Source organism: Protopterus annectens, chromosome 4.part1 (assembly GCF_019279795.1).
Source record: "Protopterus annectens isolate FY-2018-M chromosome 4.part1, PAN1.0, whole genome shotgun sequence".
Classification (NCBI taxonomy): domain Eukaryota; kingdom Metazoa; phylum Chordata; order Ceratodontiformes; family Protopteridae; genus Protopterus; species Protopterus annectens.
This window is the reverse complement of record NC_056734.1, coordinates 378,859,656-378,881,785: the sequence shown is the minus strand read 5'-3', so window position 1 is coordinate 378,881,785 and position 22,130 is coordinate 378,859,656. Positions and strand designations below refer to the sequence as shown.

The following is a 22,130-nucleotide window of genomic DNA, read 5'->3' as shown; positions in this document are numbered from 1 at the left end:
CATAAACTAATTGTGCCAAAGGGTTTTTTCCCCTCCCACATTAACACAACTCTACTTTTTACATGTAGACACAACCACAGCTGCTCTGCCTCCTACCAGCTCCTTATCTGCAACTACCACAGCTGCTGCACTGCCTCCTACCAGCTCCTCTACTCCCATGACTACCACAGCTGCTGCAGTGCCTCCTACCAGCTCCTCTACTGCCACAGCTACTAACACTACCACAGCTGCTGCACTGCCTCCTACCAGCTCCTCATCCACTACCACAGCTCCTGCACTGCCTCCTACCAGCTCCTCTACTGCCATGACTACCACAGCTGCTGCACTGCCTCCTACCAGCTCCTCTACTCCCATGACTACCACAGCTGCTGCAGTGCCTCCTACCAGCTCCTCTACTGCCACAGCTACTAACACTACCACAGCTCCTGCACTGCCTCCTACCAGCTCCTCTACTGCCATGACTACCACAGCTGCTGCACTGCCTGCTACCAGCTCCACGACTACCACAGCTGCTGCACTGCCTCCTACCAGCTCCTCTACTACCACAGCTGCTACACTGCCTCCTACCAGCTCTACTACTACTACCACAGCTGCTGCACTGCCTCCTACCAGCTCCTCTACTACTGCCACGACCACCACAGCTGCTGCACTGCCTCCTACCAGCTCTACTACTACTACCACAGCTGCTGCACTGCCTCCTACCAGCTCCTCTACTGCCACGACTACCACAGCTGCTGCACTGCCTCCTACCAGCTCCTCTACTACTACCACAGCTGCTGCACTGCCTCCTACCAGCACCTCTACTACTACCACAGCTGCTGCACTGCCTCCTACCAGCACCTCTACTACTACCACAGCTGCTGCACTGCCTCCTACCAGCACCTCTACTACTACCACAGCTGCTGCACTGCCTCCTACCAGTTCTACTGCCATAAGTAAAATGGGTAAGATAGTAGCCATGGGTTACATTGGTTTAAACACTTTGCCTAAGGTGAGACTTGTATTAAGCAAATACAAGTTTGGATTGTGTAACATTATGAAATGAAAGACCATCTATGATGGGGCTAAGGTGGAAGGCCCATTCTGGAATGCAAACATGCATTGCACTAGAATTATAGCCATAATTTGTAAGGGTCAAAATTGTGCATGCATTTAAATTTAAAATTGTAATTTGTAGCAAAGCTCCCTGCATGATTAAGGGGGCAAAGAAGCTGACAAACCTCCCCCATTTGAACCCACATTTTTGTGGAATATGTAGCCTTTTCCATATCTGAACTTGGCTTCACTTCTATAGGATCAACACTGCAGCACATGGATTTTTACGTTATCTCCCAGTTTTGTATAAACAAATACCAGTCTGAACAGTTTGCTGCATGATTGGGATTCCATGTAGTCATGATTGGGATTCCATGTAGTCATTGGGGAGCCTAAAGTCACTTGGCAGTCTAGCAGTGTGGTCAGCTTGGCCACCATACTGGGTTGTCTTGGTGCTACTGAATTGGGGTACTGAATGTACTGGGACATGGTATGTTTCTGGATTGACACTTAGTGTTGCTACCATGTGACAATGGTACCATCTCAAATGAGCATGTAGGGCTTCCACATTTGACTTGATGTGACAATGGTACCATCTCAAATGAGCATGTAGGGCTTCCACATTTGACTTGATTCCCCTGACAGACACATTAGCACACTATTCGAACAGAATACACTGGCCCTTTTCACAAGCTGTCAGTGTGCTGCAGTTTGAATAGATATGTCCTACTTCAAAGCTTAAGCCAATGTCCAGGACAGGGTAACTTCTCTCTGGAAGGTTTTTATACCTACAGGATGGAATTTTCCTAGTATTGAATAGCACACTGGTAGTGTATTTGGCCAATCTGCAGATTGTACAAATAAAACTAGTAGGCAGGTAAAGTAGAACGGTCTAAAATATCCAATAGGAACAAAAAACTACTGACACCATCTGCAAGGGAAGGTGCCCTGCTTTTACATCACTTTTTGTAGAACATGATGTAAACCTGGCTGCTTATATGCTTCACTGTTTTCCCAGACCTGTATTCTCATATTCTAGTAATGTGAGGATGGTTTGTGAAGTTGTTTAAGAATTGGCCAGTATTGGCTGACAACACCCTCAAGATCTGATTGGGCCATGCCCTAAATTTAAGGGCTAGATGGTTGTGAAAAGTAAAATAGTTGTGCTATAAGCACTTTGATCATGTCATCATTGCTAGTTGTAAGGGTACCTTCTCTTACAGGTCATGTACAGCTTCTTACAAATGCACTGAGTTCTTTATGCACCCACTCCTTTTTATTGCTATTAATTTTAATTTCTATACGGATTGTAAGACTAAAAATGTTTTGCTCGTTGTGCCCATGTGTGCAATGGTTTGGTTTGTTGGCAAAACCAGTTGTGTAAGGAAAAGGTGTTAACATTTAAGTGATTTTTGGAATAAACTTGTACATGTTGGTTCGGCTCGCATTTTGTTTTAGAAGCTGCAGTTTAAGAGGAGGTGATTTGAAAAATAAGACTGAGATCTCAATTTTAAAATGGATCATAAGTTTAAGGCAGATAAATTTCCTGGCTTGAATGAAAGTTTCCATTATGCCAGTATTACAGGCACATGAGCTTTGGAACAAGATGCACAAATGTTGGGCAAATGGATTTGTGCACTAAATGCTGCTCTTGCCTAAGTACCCAGTGTTGGTTGTAGTTCTAATATGGTGTTGGGAGTATACACCGATAAGCTTATCTGCAAAGTCAAATCTGTTCATGGCCAGACTTGGCAAAAGCAGTGCCAAATTTGGGTCGCTTGGCAGGGCCCGCTGGATTTGAGTTCCTAATGGCTTAAAATATGCTATGTACATGTAGCATATTCCTAGTACAATCTCAGACAAGCTACAAGTAAGCAATACTTGCTTTCTGTAGCAAACTCTCCAGTGACTGTTAATTACATTCTTTCAATTGAAAGAGTAACATTAAAACAAAAGTGGTGTGTTTTTTTTGTGCCCTCTGGTAACAGAATCGAAGCATTTGCCTAGTGCTGTGAATAGTCAAGCTGTATGAACTGCCATGCTCTCATCCACTGCTTTGGTGACTTGACTCCAAGTTGAGCAGGCATAATCTACCCTTCACAAAACCACATTGTATGGGATCTAGAGTTTGGAGATTCCCCATATCCATAGCCTTGCATATCAACTCATCAGGCTAATGGGTCAATAATTCCCAGGGTCTGTAGTTGCTCCCCCTTTATGGAGGGATGACTAGCAGTGTGCTTTTCTGTAGGGGCAAAGCTTGAGGTGAGGCTGTGATTGAACAGGGCACACGGGTGTGGTGCCGGTTCACTTTGTATTTCATGTAGAACACATTGTCACATATTGTTGGGTCCCATGGAAGCTGTATTCTTGGCCTTGGACAATGCAGCTTAACCTGTGCTGCAGTAATGCTGGGTGTCTGGCATTCTTTGGTATTGATTAGTACTTTGGGTGGCAGAATTAAAGGTGGTACTGAATCTGTCACAGTATGTTAATATCTGTTGGCTCAGTATGGGAGATGACCATTGTGCAGAGCATCTTGGTTCTGTTTGGTATGGCTAGTTCCATGCACTTATGTATGTGTTCCTACAGTGCAAAGCAAGTGAAGTCCCAACAGTGGAAATTCCCTTATTGGCCTCAACAAAAAGTTGAGATCCCTCATCAAACCTCCAAAGGCAGCAGTGAAGGTAGAATTGCAGCAGATGCTGAACCACCACAAAGCCTTTTATAGTTTTATCAAAAATCTCTATGGCAAAACCCAGATTTGCTGAGTTACTGTGCAATGGTACCTCCTATACCGGGAACATTCAGTGCCAACTTTACCCCTCTCACAAAAGGACCTATCTCAATACCGTAAGAATGCCAGGCACCCAACATTACTGCAGCACCGGTTAAAGCTGCATTGTCTAAGGCCAAGAATACAGCTTCCATGGGACTTGGCAATATCCATGGCTGTGTTTCACATGAATTACAAAGTGAACTGGCACCACATCTGTGTGCTCTGTTCACTCAGCCTCACCTCAGGCTTTGTCCCTAACAAATGGCACACTGCTACAGTCCTCAATTTCCAGGGTCTGTAGTGGCTCCTCCTTTATCGCCTGACAAGTCTGATATGCAAGGCTATGGAGTGAATCATCATGCACCTAATTAACAAGGATATAGGGGATCTCCAAACTCTAGATCCCACGCAATTTGGTTTTGTGAAAGGTAGATCATGCCTCCTCAACCTGGTTGACTTGGTTAGTCACCAGAGTGGTGGATAAAGGTAAGGCCTACAGCCTAGCTCGATTTGGCCAAGGCCTTTACCATTCCTCACTCAATTATTAAACTTGGCATAGCATAAACTGTTAGGTGGGTTGCAAATTTTCTCGTAGAACCCAGTGTGAAAGTATCTGACTCTGCCAACCAGTCACAAGTGAAGTCCCACAGGGATTGGTCCTGGGTCCACCTGTTTGGCATCTACTTGTCAAAAGTCCAGACCAACATGGAGGGACTGGCTGAGCAAATTCACAGATGACTTGCAAGCTGGGAGGCATGAACTCCCCCAAGTGATGCAGACATCCTAGAGAGAAAGGCCTCACTGACCAATGACTGGTGTCAAAACCATGGCCTTAAGCTTAATACCAAAGACTGCTTAGTCATTTCTCTTCCCTCATTAGACCAATCCTAGAGTATAATGCCCCATTTGGCATGTACCTCACTAGACACCTGCAACAGCTGGAGAGGCCAAGTACCTCAGGATCTTGGGCCTTCAACACTTGTCTATATATGGACAGGCTCAAACTCAACTATTCGGTCTCATCTCCTACTTTGGAGGCGATCTCTGCTTGACTTGCAAAACCATGTCTGACCCAGCTCTGTTAGAAATTTTGCATCTAAAGAGATCCCAATCCCTCCACACCACATGCCCCAAAGACCTCCGCTTCATTACCACAATCAACAGCATATGCTGGTGGGATAGGTTCATAACCCAAGACTACCATGTTCTGGAATATGCTTCCCATATATGTCAAGCAGGGCACCTCACTAGCCCTCCAAGTGAAATCTTGAGTGGATGAGAAATGGGAAAGTTCACCCTGGGATCACTCCAGTGGCTACTTGATAGGGGCCCTGGGAATTAATGCTGGGTGGCACAATATCAGGGCACTTCTATGGGCTAGGCTTGTAAAGGCCCCAGGGCCATTAGCCTAGTATTCTCCTATGAACTTGTGTGGCTCTACAGCTACAAGCTAACCAAGTAACTATATAAGTAGCCATATAGCAAAAATGCCAAATACTGCTCCTATTTCATGCTGGCAATGTTAGTGAGGATAAACAGGCTTCCGGTTGAGATGCAAGACTGACTTGTACATATTTACAAGTTGGTTACAATGCTTGTAATAAACCAATAATTAGGGCTAGTGCCTTCTAATTGTGCCTTAAATGCTTCGATATTAAGATTTCTGTATATTCCCCATGCTGAATACACTTTGTACATAGTCACTAAATGGCAAGATATTTGTTTTGAATAGTGTAATCAATTTGCCTTGACACAGATTCTGAGGGAATGGACCAAAAATAAGTTCAGACCTCTAAAATTACTGGAGGGTTGTCATTTAGCTTTCTGAATTCCTATAGGAAATGACGCACCAAAACACTTGCTTTTCTTACTGGAAGGCAAAAAGGATTCCTCTGGCAAGCAAAGGAATATTATCCTGAAACTTGAGCTGCAGTATATTGCGGTTTGCAAAAGTGTAGAAAAGAGGCTACATCTGATCCTCTTACTAGAGGAAAGGCTTTTGCCTTTCAATTTGCCATGCATGTTCCTGTGTCATGTTTAAAACTGTCAGCTAATGCATTGAGTGCTGCTTGGGCTATCCCCTCAAGTAATAGTCTTAATGCCAGCTGGGAAGTAATTTCCCTCTATTTTCTTCTGCAAAGGTAGTATGGTTTTGGAGTTCTTTCTGTGCTATAAAGACAAACTATTGTGCTGTGCTATGAAGACAAACTACATCATAAACTAGAGTTCTCTAGTTTGTAGCTGAATTGTGACTTGAATCAACCTTTAAAAGCAGCACTCTGGGGGTGTAGACCATTTTGATATGCTTCAGCTTCTGAGGTACATTGACTGTATAGCACATGTGTGCAGTCCCCTTTAGGTCACTGGTTCACATTAGGTGGCACACCCTGTGGTTGTGGGCCCTGCCTGTAAATGGGACTAAAACGTAAAATACGGCACTTGCATTAGACTGAGCAAACTTTCCCCAGTTCATGCATCTGGCTACTGGGGCTCAACTCCAGTTCTTGCTGTTTAAATGCTTGTTCCATTTGTGAGTAGTCAATAAGTGCCAGCTTCTTCCCATGTAGACTTGCTCTGCTTGCTGCATCAGCCCACTGACTGCAGTCTCCGTTCTTTTAAACGGAAAAGAACGGGTTCCATCTCTAGTAGATGGGGGGGGGGGGTTCTACCATTCTTTGGTCTGCCCATCTGCCCAGTTATCTGTAGGGGATACATTCTGAAATGCAATGCTCTGGCATATACTGCAAACAGTAGTTCATACAACTTTAATAGTGCCCATTATGGAAGTAGGAACATAGGTACACTATACTTTGTAGCTAACTGGAAATGCCTCCATTTCATGCAGTCTTTCCTTGCTTGCTCGCTTAAGTAAGGTAATGCAAGGCAATAAAGATTTTGCCCTGCAAGCAGTGAAGTTATGGAGCATACATGTCAACCTCTTAACATGAAATCTGGAGAAGCCATAAAAGGGAGGGGCAGGGGCAAAGTACAAAAATGTCTGTCTGCTCTCAACTTTGCTAGAGTGTTGTCATGCATTTTCTGAAATATTTTGTCTAACCCGAATGTACATTGACATAAATTCTCTGACTTCAGGAAAACCACATGTATTGAGTAACAAGACAAAAAAATATGCAGTGACAATCTGGACAGCTCAGAGATGAGCTAAGAGTTGTAGAGGTTAAAGACCCCTACATATTTTGTGTGTTTGAATTTATAGTCCTGGTAGTCCTACTCAGTGCTGGACTGATTCACTTTTGTTGTAAAGGAGTTTCGTCCTCCATTAATTTTGATCCGGAACTCTTAATGCAGAGTTTCTGGCGACTGCCCAATATTTGTTGCAATGGAGATGGGAGTAGCATCCATTGCACTTTCTGCATAAAGGGTACATTGGGCTAAAAGAGTACCTAAATAGTTCATGAATATTTCCCCCTGTGACTTGACTCCCCATTGATGTGCATACATTTTGGAGATCCAGACATTTAGGCTCAACCTTTCTGAACACTGGATTGAAATGGGTTTAGAATTTGGGTTGACAGATGAGGTGCCTTGCAGGTATGATGTGTCCCATGACCTTTTGCTGACTAGAATCATAGGTTAGATTGAAGTGTTGAGGGAAATGTGTGGTAATGGTGGTTTCTAATAACACTTTGTAGGGAGGGTGCAACGTTTGAAGGGTTGTGGCAGGAATAAATGCAACCATATTGCTCAAATTCCTTGCCAGAACTGGCTTCAATACAATACACAAGTAAAGAGGAATATACCAAGTACATGCACTAAAAGCCTGGTGGCCAGTTTTGGTTTTCTTTTAAGGCATTAAAATAGTCTGGGACAACATTTGCAATCCTTAATGCTGCTGATAGTCTGTAAGCCTTCATATGACCATTCTTCTTGCTGATATTAAGCCTTCATATGACCATTCTTCTTGCTGAAGTACTTTTAAACTTCAGATTGACTTAAAATGTAGGCTACATTTGATTCTATTGCTGGGAGCCATTTTCCATCTTGGTCTGCTCTTAATTCTCTCCACAGTTTTGACTGACTTCTATGCCTTCCTAACTTCCTTGGCAGAAGTTGCTCTCTGACCATTGCTAGAACTAATACTTCTGCTTTCTCTTCACCAGTGTGACCTGCATCCTTGATTTTGTGCAGTGTCATATCAACCTCAGCTGCAGACTTCATACCACACCCTTTCATGACTTCCCATCCTCTCCTCTGAACTGGCAACTTGTGCTCCTAGATTTTCTAGAACTGCACAGCTCTAGGGCTGACCAGGTCTTTACCTAGGAAACATTATCTTCTACACATGAATGTTGTTCCTAGGGTATTCAAAACTACATTGTTAAAGCCCTCTTGCTCCTGGCGGACCACCTGCATGAGGATCCTTCTGACCCTATTCCTTGCTAAGTGGGAAAAGTGCAATTCCCACTTTATTATCTTAGTTCAGTGCCCACACACCTAAAGGTACTGAGGTAGGTTCTGCCTTGCCTGCTTAAAGGACACCATTTCTTGGCATTTGCTTAAGGCTGTGGTCCTGATGGGATTACTTGTACACAGGCCATTCTGGAAACTATTGGTGCCTGGATGATTCATATTTAAGGACCTGTGGTAGACTATGCACTTTACATCAAATGTCATGGAACCCTGACCCCAAGGACAAATCCCTGCAGTATACGGTTTCATACTATTCAAAAAGTACGCCCCTAAACTAATTGGGCTCTTTCCTCTATCCAGTGGGTTACACAAGACCTTATGTTTAGGTTGATTTTAGCTTGCTTATAATTGCAGAATGTGTGGCATCAGACCTCAGATTTAAGTTGGCAGTTTGCATAAATGGCTTTTCTGCATCTAGTAATTGACTTATTACCCAAACTGGTAAAGATTGTAGACTGGTTCTAGTGATACTCAATTGCTTTGCACCTAACTCTAGCAGGTTACCAGGGTTGGTGGAAATGCTGAAATTCAATAATGGTTCTATAAGGTTGACTGAGTTTGCTAGTTTCTTTAGATCTAGGATGCTAGTGTTACTTGAAGTGCCCTCAAAACGTTGCCCCTGAATGATCTTGGGGGGGAGGGGGGTGTTGACTTTCTAATGCAGGGGAAAAAGTGGAAACTGTTGCAGTCCACCATAGGGGCTTATTCCTGAAGAGTCTGGACTGATCAATGCACAAGTTTGTTACCAGAGAATTTCAGCTCCCTCCCCTGACTCTGCAACATTCAAATTCTATGTCATAATAAAGGGAAAAGCCGAAAGAAGTGAAGGGCAAATGGGGTTTGGGTCCTAATGGCTATATTGGTAGGGGCTGGATCTAGTTCCTAGTTTTTATAAATATTTGATAAAAGTAAGTGCTGTGCATATTTGGTAGGCTGCCCAGTTATTGATATGCCCCAGCAGAAAAGCATTTCCTTCACAGACAACTCCAACTGTTGTATATGTGCCTCGAGGTCCATTTGAGGAGGGGTATATTCAGATGGGAAATATATAGCATGGGGTCTTAGTGCAGTATGAAGATTTAATATATTACCTGTGACTTAGCTTTCGAATTCAGACCATCAGTAATCGTGTAAGGTGGGTCTGAATAGTAAGGTTGGCAACGAACACCGAGGTGAGACTCTTGCTACTTAGAAAATAGTTTCAGTAGCTATTGTGCAGATATCTATTTTGAGGGTTGAGTACTTAATATTCAGGCTTCTAACATACTACTTGATGGTCCTTGTGCAAGTTTTGAGGAAACTGGCTTTACCTAAATCCCATTACAAGATGGGGGATAGGGCTGGAGGCTTACTTCCACTACAATGCTCCAATCCTGGAAAAACATTGTGGTACAAAGGCCCAAACTTGGGGGCAACTTTAATTACTGCACTTGTTAGAAGGATCTGATGTCAAACTTAAATGTTACTATATCAATCAATGATTTGCCAGAAACCCGAACTGCGGCTCAGATAATATTTTCTGGTCAGTTTTGAGCTATGATCGCCTAAAGACACTAGGTAGGAGAACGGTGCATTCTATGACTATATATTCTGTCAGTTAACTTAATTTTTTTTCTCCTGTCAGTACAAGCCATGCAAAAGATAAATGCTTATTAATTTGTAACCTTAGCTGTCCAATTCTCTACCAGTACTTTAAGGCCTTGGAAGCTTCTACCAGTGCTTTCCAAGTTTGCTTTTGAAACTAGTGTACTACAGTTGCTACTGCTGGCCAAAAAGCAGCATGGCTGTGAAGACTGCCTTAAGATGCTTGCTTCTAACATCAGGATGCCTTCCAGTTCCCTAATCTGCAAGATTTTGTAAAGCAGATGCAAGCTAGTATGGCTTCTTGCTCTGCAGAACAAGATTTTTGTGTGTTCTTTGCAAGATGCACTTGCTTTCTGAAACTGGTTGTGCTTGACATCTCTCTACTGATGGGTCTTGACAACTTCATCCTTGACAGATTTTTACAATTAAAATCCATCCTGTGTTGGAATTTGCTGTTTATATACTGAGGTTGCCATTGGTCTTCGTTTTGTGCTGGTACATAATGTAAATACTATGCAGTGAAGTAATGTGGAAGGGAATGCATGGCCCTCTTAGCTCCACTGATTTGGCATGGACTTGTTCTGCATTGCCACTACATGAATGGCTGATTACACAGGTGTTTTAAAGGGAGTGTTGATAGTGCTACTAGTCTTTGCACACTAGTGGTAGGTTATGAAGTCTGCTGTCTTCTAGTGTGACTTGCACTCAGCTACTCAGTGGAACATCCTGCTTGGCTTTGGAGGAGAGGTTTAGTCGCCTGCTTTTTTTTCAGTAAAGCAGGTAACCATATTTTTTCAGTGAAAGGATTTACAGGACCAATTAATGGGGTAGGTCTTGGATGTTTTTAGATGGGGGGCCTGGATAAAACGTCATTGTTTGTATGGTGCAATAGTTGAGCAGCATACTGTTGATTGCTAAGATTGCGTCCAGAAAGGAGGGATATCTGGAGGCACAGTGCAGTGGTGCACATCATTGTTTTGAACCATGTAAAATGGTGGGTGGATTGCTTTTGTACATGCATTCAAATATTTAGGTTCAGAAAAGTGGGGTATACAGTAAAGTGCAAGTAGAATACTCCTATTGGCAACCCCCCCCCCTTATCTTTGCCAACATTGGTAATTTGGCTATTGCCAACAATTTGTCATTTATTCCTAGTATTAGGCCAGCCCAAAATGCTTCTGAAGCATCATGGAACTGATGCACATTGCAGTTTTCTAACAGAAAAAGCCTCTGAGCCCAGGAAAGGTGCTGGTGTTAATGAAGTGATTAAATGTAGCCTTTCTTGGGACTTTAATTCAGGAAGCATGCCAATGGTTGGGTGGCATACTAGTGGCTGCAGTGTTTTGAAATAGAAACTCTCAAGATTAGCAGCAGAGATTTGATGGGATGAGATTTCAGAAGGACCCTGCTCTTCTACATGCAGTAAAGCAGCAATGCAGCTGCTGTCTGGTTACTGCATTTGACACTGAACTGCTAGTACAGAATGTTGAATGGGCAATGGTAGGTTATTCGCTTAAGGGGATAATGGGATATGAAGTAGCAGAAAGATCAGAGTATGGAGTAGTAGAGGTGATGGCTATGTAAAATGCCCCCCCCCCCCTCCCATGAGCCTCAACTTGAATCCTCTTAATAGACAATGGGCGCTGCTAATCCAGGTTATGGCTCAAGTTGTTGCCAGCTGTCACTGCTATGCAATATAGCAGTATGTCAAGGCAGTTCTTTCCATTTTAAGGTTTCATTTTATTGGCAGTTTGCTATGCCATGTGAAATGCGCTTTCCCACTAGGAAAGATGAAACTGAACACAGCTCCCCACTTGGCAAGGGGGGGGAGCTAGCTTGGTCTCTGCTTCTCTTCTATGGTGAAGCAATGAATATATTTTCATATCCAACCCTTGAATTTGTACTCTAGAATAAAGTTTGCTGTCTTGCTAAATATTGGTATACCAGTCAAACTCCTTCAAAGTTTTACAAAGGGTTGGTAAAAAGCTTTGAGTTGGCCCAGTCTAGAGGCCTTCACTTTGTCCGGGATCTGTAGTAAACTTCTTGAAAGGACATTAGGTAAAACTTTTTTTTTTTCCCAAGCAAGAGAAAGCTCCCTTTTTTTTTTTGGGGGGGCCTCTTAGGCCTCCTGGTAAGAGGTTGTAATAGTATTTCAGTGGAATGTAGTGAACTGGTTCCAGAAACTAATATTTGCACTAAATCTACCCAGTAGTAAAGGCAGACTTCTCTGCTACAGATGTCCAAGCCTTTATTTTCCACTAATGCCTTGTATGGTAAGCCCAAGGGATATAGTGCCAAACAATGTCATTCCTTTTACCAAGGCACATGTGCGGGGGCTTATCTCCTGTAAGGTTACTTTGCTCAAACCAAATTAGTACAGATAAATTACAAACTTAAAAGGCTCAGGCCAAATGGGTTTTGGTAGGAAGAAATGCAGGCAGGCTTGGCAGCAAACTGAATTGCTGCAAGTTGGTGCATCATCCCTGCCAGTTTTGGAATAAGAATGAACTGGTCTTGACTTGTGGTTCTACACTCTGGTTCACTTACCTTGTTGGATGTTAGAAGCTTAAGGTACATTTGTCTCTGGCAGTGAATTGGTAAACTTGTGAAGCTATGCAAATATTGTCTAAATTCTGGGTTTGCTATTGGCATATTTGTAGCTCTTGTCCTATTGGTCTAGTTTTACCAGCAAAGGTATATGTTTAGTATGGCAGGGCTTAAGATTCCTTTTTTTCTTAAATAGGAAGAAAACTGTCTAGACTACTGCCATTTGGAACTGTTCTTGTGGCCACCTACAGAACTGCTAATACCACGTCTGCAACTACAGGTAATTAAAAATCCTTTTTGTGCATGTATGATTTAATTAGACTCTTCAGAATTCTTCACACATTTTTAATGCTAGTCTTGAGTACAAACAATTGACAGCTCTGATCTTGTCTACTGGAGGCAGATTCCCTAGTCTATTCATTGTGAGGTGACAGTTTGGGTGGACCAAGATTAATTCAAATAACTCAGTTTGCCAAAGTTGGCAGTACAGTTCAAATGGCTGTTCTTGGGTTTAGTAATGTTTTATTAACTTGTGGGGTAAAACCTTTAATCTTAATTGTATTCCTTGAATGGTAATTGTTTTGTGGCTGTGCCTCTGAATTGGTCATTGCCATAACTGTAGGGATGCATGCATTCATTCCCTAGGTTATACAAACTAGGTACCACATGCTTTGCATTTTTGTTCTGAGTAGCTGTAGGCCTTCATATGGTTTTTCACATGAACACTGGTTCAAGAGTGCAGTATCCACAATCATAACTGCTATCAAATGCCAATTTTAATTGGCAGAAGTTGCTTAACAGGTGCAACCTTGGCAAGGGTAATGCACAACTCTTCAGTATGACTTAGTGATGTTGGATAGTGCAACTTTTGATGTTGGATAGTGCAACTTTCTTTGTATGGAAGAACATGGGCATTAAAGTATGCAAAAGTTTCATGAAGTTATCAGCACTTTTACATCCTGCTCTGCATTTTGCATTTAATAATTGCCTTCCAGGATGCTTTGTTTGGTGCTCCATGAGTGAGGCTGCATACAGAGATTAAGGCCTGATAAATGACACTTGAATTTTGTTCCTTTTTTTCTGGGAAAATTCCAAATCTGGTCTACAAAAGTGCAAGAACTTAATGGATGCTAATGTCCCTTTGCTTGAAGGATTCCATTTGAATTAAACGTGCAGTAGAATGGCTAAATGGAATCTCATCTGAATTGTAAACTGAATTTTTGGGAGGATAAGTTAACCCATTGCCTCTTCCTGCAGCTATACCCACTGAGGAAGCATTGTTAGAGCAAGAAACAGTGGTACATGGGAAGACTGCATAAGCGCTTTAATACATTTTTTTTTTCCCCATAAAGTATGCAGCAATTAAAGTTGGAGATTAGCATTTAGCCAGTGATATGGTACCATTTTGTAATGGTCTCTTGCTTTTACTCTTCTGTTACTGAAGTGGTTTAGAGGGTTGAGGAGTTTTCAGGAGAGGCTTGTGAATCAGCAACCTGCATTTTTAGAATCCTCAGGTGGCAAGTTGAGGCACTGAGTTGAGCTCACGATTGAAATGGTTGGTACTAGAGCATAACATTTTGCGAAAATAAAATCCACATTGGTAGGGGATGGACCAAACTGGCCTCCAAGGCCCTCTGCAATATTATGATCAACAGGGTTTTATACTGGCCTGGCCAGCTTTCAAAGTATGGGTGTAATGCCTGGATAGAAGGAGCAGACCCCGCTCTGTAGCCTAATACTAAATTTCATTAAAATTTCACATTGTCTGCCATATTGTGACACAACTGGTTCCAATATTTGTATTTAACAGCATTGTATGCAAGTGTCATATGACACTCTAACCTGGGCACTAAACTCACTAATGGGTTGCACCACCAGACCAGTGCAGAAAACCTGGCTAACTAGCTTTACTGCTAAGCTGGCACAGGGAGCAGTCTGTAGGAATACTTTCTGCATGGCTTCTGCACTTAATGTATTTGGGTAATTTATCTATATGCTAGTTTCACTTGTACTTTATCTGCAAGTGGATTCAGAAAATGGCCCACAAGCTGATTCAGAAAATGGCCCACATGGATCAATGTTCATCCTAGCTAACTGCATTTTGTGGAGTGAAAACTGTTTCTCCCTAAAAGTTCCCTTTAGCAAAGCTGCTAACAAAGCAGATGTATCTACGTAGTGGGAATTGAACATACTAAACTAGGGCAGTAGTATATCTGACTTGGAAATGACCAAAGGCTATTTCAAGTTCACACTAGTGAACATGTAAGCAGATTACAAGAACTGTTCAGACACTTGCTTCTGAACATTGCACTAGCTTTGTACTGCAGATATAGACTATCACTTTGCATGCATTTCATTATCCAATTTGTCCAAGATGCTAACTTAAGTTCTTTGTCACAACAGCTGCTGCACAACAAACAATCTGCTCTACAACAGCTGCAGCCACCACCAAAGCTGACAAGTTTAATGGTAAGGTTTTAAAGTCTCATTAAGACAATTGTGCCAAAGGTAAGGACTGGTATTAACATTCTAATTTTACTTGTAGAAACTACCACAGCTGTACTGCCTACTGCCAGCTCTACTGCTAAGACTACCATTGCTGCACTACCTACTACCAGCCCTATGGCTACTACTACCACTGCAGCACTGTCTACTACCAGTTATGGAACTGCCACAAGTAGAATGGGTAAGATTTAATGGAAATAGATTAAGTACCTAAGGTAAGGACTGGTATTGAGCTAAAATGTTATGAACTGATGGGAAAGAATCTAATTTGGGACCAAGATGGTCTATTCCAGAGAGTATGCATAGGACTGGAAATACTAATTCACAATTTAAAAATCAAAACTGTGTGCATATGTCTAAAATCAAAACTGTGTGCATATGTCTAAATTTTATAAAGTGTGAATTAATTCAGTTACTCAATGATGGGTAATGGGGTGGGAGAGCTCCCTACATGAGTTAACACAAACCTCAACCATTTGAGCCCGTATTGTATTTTTCATAGTATATGTAGTTTCACATTTACACAACTGTACTCTGGATAACTTGTTCCATAGGTCCTTAACTTTATAAAAAAAAACAGGCTTTTACCTCTGTGCACCTCCATCTGTGCTTCCCCAGAATTTATTGCTGTTACCATTGTGGCAATGGGTAATGTCTATGGAGGAGATGACTTGATGGCTTCCTTTCTTTTAGTGGACAAAATAACACTTGTCTAATGGCTCAACCTCAGACTGCACTCTATAAAGGCTGGCAATTTCACCAGCTGTTTGCTGCAGCTTGAGCGTAGATGGCTGTGAATGTTTAAACTTTATTTGAGCTTGCATAGCTCAAGACCTTGTAGGCAAGGCAAAGGTTCCCCTTCAAATCTTAAATTCCATAAGGCAGTATGTAGTCCGCACAAGCCCTTGATTGCCCTTTTGACAAGTTGTAGTTATCCTACAGAGGTGCATATACCACAAGGGGCAATACATTAAGGGTCTGAAGGAAGAAGCTGAGGGATAACTCTTTTTACCTAGAAAATACTAACGTGCCTAGATAAAAGGAATGATGGCTACAGATAAGTAATAGTCAGAGTGCCCAGGCCCTCTAATAACAAAGGTGCCCTGAGGCTAGTATATCAAGAAAAGCTTAAAGGACACTAATTTCTTGGTGTTGACTTAAGGCCATTGTCCTGGTACCATTATTTCTACTTGGGACCATGCTGGAAAATGGAGCCAGCTGGAAAGCTGTTTATACTGAGCCACAAACTTGGGTCAGTCTCACAGGACCTTTGGTTTTGACATCAGAATAAAACTCTTATTGAGGACTAATCTGAGGCATGCTGCTAGTTTTTCCTATAAAAGCATGCTCCCGTAACCTAACAGCCAGTTTTGCTATCTAGTGAGTTATGCAGGGATTCAAACTTGAGTTGATGAGCTTGTCTAATGACAGAATGTGAGTCGTATAAGGCTTTTCACACACTTTAAGCAGCATGTGTGCACTTGCCTGCATCCAATAGGAGGCAGGATCGATCTTCAGTGAACCCAAAATTGTTTAGGTATATGGACATCGGCAGTCATTTAGTGATACTACATTGCTTTAAACTGAAGGCTGGCTTTAGGCTTGGGTGTAATTACTTGGGTCAGTGGTACTTCTTTTAGTGGGGAAGACTGCCCACTGGCACAAATCTAGTGGAGGGGCTGATTCGATGGATATGTTAATGAATCTTAAGGCTGGGCTTTGTGCTGGGTTGCTTTGCCAGCACCTTGTCTAGACACATGGTACTAGTTTCACTAAGTGCTGTCAGGACTTTGCTTAGCATGATCTGGGAGCTGTCCTACAAAGGTAGGAAGAAAGAAGGCTAGAAGAGGTAAGAGTTTGCTCTAAATGTATACCCTTGTCAGGTTGTGTTTTGTTTTTTTCTTCCAAGTCAGGCACCTGCAACAGACCTGCCCTTTGTCTAGAATCTGGTAGACCTAGGCTTGGATATGACCAGTCGTAAGGTACTGTACATAGTGGGGGTTATTTCTGCAGACTAAATCCAAGGTTTGCTTCCTAGATCAACTAATGGCTCAAATGAAAATCTAGGAAGTTATGTAGGTTGCCTAGTTTACGGGATAGTTAAAATTCCCTGTAGAGCACTTCCTTCAGTGAGAAGTGACTCCAGTTTGTTCTAGAGGGCTGTGACATGGTATGGACTAAATAGAATGAGGGGTTCAGGTCCTTGACTAATCTGGTTTAGGCATACAGATACGCTGCCACCAACATACACTCAGTAGGATCTGAATGACTTGGCAGAATCCCCTCCATGCTTATTGAAGCATACCTGCATAGTTACTAAGCTTCTATTTTGAGGATAGTCGGTCCTCTTTTTTTTTTTTATATATATACTGCATAGCTTTGTAAACAAAAGGGATTGTATCTAGACATAAAGATGTCATTGTCCTCTAATCCTCTTATTAGGTAAATCATTGAAATATTGTCCCCTTTTTAGTATTGATCTGTCTAGCCACATCAACTGGAACACCCAGACATGCCTTACTAAAAGGATACATGGCCTAAACATATCTTACATGGACCAACTGAAAACCCTGTCACTACTCTGTACCTCCCACAGACCTCTGGTATCACAAATACTGTCTAAGGATTTAGACCTCTTCTGCAACATCAAAATGGTGTGGATGGACAGGTGTATATTTAACAGTGATGCCACTTTATGGAAGACTCTTTATCCCTGCCAATTTTCAAGAGCAGCTTAGATCTTTGGGGAAACAGTTTACCCCAGGACTGCCCACTACTAATGGCAGCTACTAAATACTTATGCCATGCAGGGTCCCCCAAAATTTACAGCATCATCCCAGTTACTTTCATTAGGGGTAAAGCTAATCCTATCCCTAAATGGGATGGGTTATTATGAATGCAAAAGGGAAATGGGCTGGGCTTAAATTGGCCCACAAGGGCAGCTAGCCTAGTATTTAATAAACCTGTAAAAGCTTTGAAGGAGTGCTACTATTCAGGCTACTAACATTGAGTGATCACTTCAATCCTTATGCTAGCCTTGGATATGGACTTGAACTACCTAAAATACACTGCAAGCTGGAGTAAACTATTGCATTCATCCTCTGACTTGCTGTTCATTGTTTAGCCTTTCTAAATCCTTAAGCTTTTTATCCTATCAGTACTTTTGTTTTTAGCTAAAATTAGAGTTGCTAAAAGACCTGACGTACTGCTTTAAGGCATTGAAAGCAGAGCATGGCCCAGGCTTCCAAGCTTGTCAGTTGCTGCTACTGACAAGGAAGCCTTGCTTGACTGAAGCTTCACAGCCAACCACACAAAGTGGGGAAGTCCCCCCCCCCCCAAACTTCCATGGGGGTATCTTAAGTTCTGCCCAGACTTTAGACCTTTGGTACTTCTGATATCAGGCTGCCTCTGTTCCTCACCTGCAAGAGTTGGTGAAGCAGAATCTAGTTGGTGTTATTGCTCTGGAAGAACAAGAGGTATGTTCATGCTGTTTCAGTTCTGTTCCCTGCAAGGCACCCTTTTGCTTTCTGAAACCATTGCAGTGTTAACTGGCACCAACAATGTGCTTTGTCACACCACTTGGTGTCCATTGGCTCTTGGCAGCTTCAGCCTTGTCATAAGCTTTAATCTCCTATTGGAATTTGTTAGTATGCAGTATGTGCCATAGGGCAGAATTTTTGTCCACTGAAGTATTGTGGATGGAAGAACATCTTAGCTGTTCTAATGCACTGACTTATAATAGCTGTTAAAGTAGTTTAAAATGCACATAACATTAATTTTAGTCTAGTCAAGAATAACTTTAGGATGTGCAAAAATTAAATCCACAAATCAGTGCTGGGAGAGTACCTACAATTTAAAATAGTCTCCCCAAGCAGCAGAAATACACACTTCTTATCAGTAGCATGCATGCAGAATACTGACGTGGTCAAATAGGATTTCTGCAAACCCTCATGCATGCTTAATGCTGCACGTGAATAATCATGATTTTTAGTACCAATAATGTTAAGTACAGGCCACCTGGCTTAAGCAGTCTTGTTTCCTGACCTTGTACATTTAGTACCAGTACATTTGAATGGGTGTGCCTTCCTTGAAAGATGGGCATCGGGCTGGCAACTCGCCACCATAAGAAATCCACTGCCAATCATTAGCGGACCAGACTTCTGCTGTGGCGACCCCTAACTGGGAAAAGACAAACCTAACTCCCCAACATTCCTTGTAACTATCCATCCCAGCCTGGGAAGGTCCAAGCTTAGTGTGTTCTTTCTTGCTTTCAGAAACCAGTCTATGTAACATCCCTTAACTCCTTCAGCACTTTTTTTTTTTACATTCGGTCATCTGTTAATACACTACCTGATAGTTGTGAAATGTTCAGAACTACAAGTAATTGTGATTTGCATCTGTACTAAATATTTCTAACAAATATTAAACACCTGTTTGAAGAAATTGTAAGTGGATTTGCATTTTGTGAATAATCATGATACATTTTTTTCTAACAGACCTCCTTTGACACAACTAGTGTCCATAATACACAATTATATTTTAATTTTTCTTAATGTGATAAATGCACTTCATCTGTACTGATTGAGTTTTCATAAGGTACAAGTGGCAGTTCACGTGCAGGTGTGATCCAAGACTCTGGTTACAGCCATTAGAACAGAAAATAAAGAAAATTAAAGAAAATTAAAAATACCAAAAATACCAGTTTTTATACCTTGTAATATACCAGTTTCCAGGTTACCAATGCCCCAAACATCCAAAATGTACCAAATTTTAGTACTGTCCAAATATCTGGCCCTCTGCTCTGACATTGGCCAACTTTTCCTGTTTTATGGTTCAGGAATACAAGAACAGCCTTGATATTTTTTTTTTTGCACATGACCCCCTTTTCTAGCAGGCATATCAAGTGCCAATTGGTTCATATTGCAGTCACTTTTTCCATATGTCATCGTGATGTGATATGAAGTATGGTTAGCCCCTCCTGAATTTGAGCAAGCAAGGTGATTTCAAGCATTGTCCTTTGCACGCCATACCCAGGAATTCACTGAAAATACACTCTGTCCAGTGGATTACTCTTTCTCAGCCTACCTGGGGTGTTCGAAATGTTGAATAGCGGGAGTAATATAGCCTATAAAGCAACATCCAGACCAGTTTGGGGAAACCAGGGGGTAGGCATCCTCACCACAAATGTACACTCATGCCCATGCCACATCCCCAGTCATAGCATCTTAAGAGTTCAACATGTGTCTTGTGCCATTGCATCTGCTGGTTCCCACTGGCTCAGTCCCATTTCTGACGTGTCCATGATTTGTGGTAAGCTGAAGAGGAACCACCTTTAAAAATTAGTCTGACTATATACCAGATTAGATCAGCTTCAGTAAGTTATTTCTCAGTTACCTGTGATGCAGGAATTGGCATCGTGGGAATCCCTGCCTTAGAATGTTGCAGTATATGTGAACATACAGGATTTGTCAGTGTACTGTCAAAGAACTAAGGAAACTGATTTTCTCTTGACCAGGTTATTAAAGGAAACTGCAATATCTTTGCCAGCAATGATTCATCTGGAACACATGATGGGTCTTGCAGTGGGATGAGTGAATTTAGGATGGTTGTCTTGCATAGTGGACAGCAGTCAAGAGTGGTGAGGATTACAAGGTAAAGGGCCTTTTCACCTCTGGCTCAAACTGTTCGTTCTTTGGAAGGTTTTCACATAAACCTGGTCACCCAGCTGCAGTTGGTGACAGCTAGTCAGGTGGTGGAGGAAGATAACTGCTGTAAGAATCAATTCTTTTTGTACATTTAGAGTATCTTTTTTTTTTTTTTTTTTTTTTTTCATTTGACACAAGGGGCGCAAATGGAAGGGCTTAGGGTCTTATCATAATTTTTCATAGGGTCTCCATTTCCTTGTAGAATTCAGTCTTTGACCATTTAAATTTTTGTTTAGCACAAATCTTGAAAGAACGTTTGGATCCTATTAACCCTCTAGTCCAGCAGATGGTTGGGACAGAAGACTAAAATTAAAAAAAAAAAACTGATAGTATGAGGTACACCAAATTATAGAATCTGCTCTGACCTGGGTGAGCTTTTACAAAACATACAGATTACTAATAAAACATTATTCTAAATTATGTACTTTAGTCATCTGGACAAAGTCCAGCTCTACATAAAAGGTCCCCAAGGTGGTGGTAGCTAAACAATCGCACAGCTATTGACATACTGAAGTATGAGGAGACATGAGTGGTATACCAACTTTGGGCAATTTGATTAAATACCTGCATGGGCTGGTAAGATATGACCTTACCAGGTAAGGTAGCAAGGAGGCCAGAATCACCAGTCTGCTGTCAATCAGCGGATTAATATATCCATCTAAGCCACTTCTGAACTTCTCCCCTGTGATTCCTCAGCTTGAAAAATGAAATCAGACATGTCATTATTAGTTTTACAATTACATAAAACATATTACAATTCTAATCTGCTTGGTGGCATAATCTGCCAAATTATGCCCTTTTGATGGGCACTCAATGAAAAATTTGTGGGACCAAATCATCAAGCACCATCCACAAATTTAATCTGATGTGTATAGGAGTGTCGTTTCTAGAAGAAAGCAGATAATTGGTCACACACAATCATGCTCTTTGCCATCCTCTACAATAGATGACAAGGATGCAGAATTTAAAATCGAACAATGTATCGAACAGATGGATCAGGAAAAGTGCACATTGATATTTAGACGTGCAGTCAAGAGGGGTTGTAAATGATGAGGGATAGCTACTGTAAGATCCTACTCTTGAGATAACATACCTGAGCTAACCATAGCTGTAATTTTACTGTTGACACCATCCTTTTTCCTGCAGGGATAGTTGGATGCAGGGTGTCCTAACACTGCTGAAAATCAGATGCTATTAGTAAATCCTTTACATATTGCATGAAGACCCACCTGGAAATGTCATCCTTAAAATACATATATTTTTAGAATTTGAGAAAATGAAAGATGCATTGCATCCTTATGACCAGTGTCCATGTATACTACTGTCCCTTGAAAGTCAAAGTAAAATGACTTTCAGAATGGATAGAGAATGCTGAACGCTGTTAAAAAAATTCTTTCACTCTAGATGGTATGCAAACAAGTATTGCTGGTTTTGGAACCACAAAGTTGGCAATACTGCATTTGCAGCCCACATAATATCTGTTGGCAACCTATAATTTTATTATATATTTTTACGGGGAGAATACAAGGACTTGTTTGGCACCA

The 22,130-nt window shown here is 41.7% G+C and overlaps 1 protein-coding gene across 1 annotated transcript in view; it reads left to right on the top strand.

The window, feature by feature from the left end:
• The window catches only part of LOC122801374 (uncharacterized protein PB18E9.04c-like), a 58,577-nt gene that overhangs the window by 20,021 nt on the left and 16,426 nt on the right, over positions 1-22,130 (top strand). The window contains exons 2-5 of the mRNA XM_044070904.1: positions 69-944; positions 12,573-12,656; positions 14,780-14,845; positions 14,922-15,062. Coding sequence (XP_043926839.1) covers positions 69-944; positions 12,573-12,656; positions 14,780-14,845; positions 14,922-15,062 — 1,167 coding nt within the window. The remainder of the gene's footprint in view (positions 1-68; positions 945-12,572; positions 12,657-14,779; positions 14,846-14,921; positions 15,063-22,130) is intronic.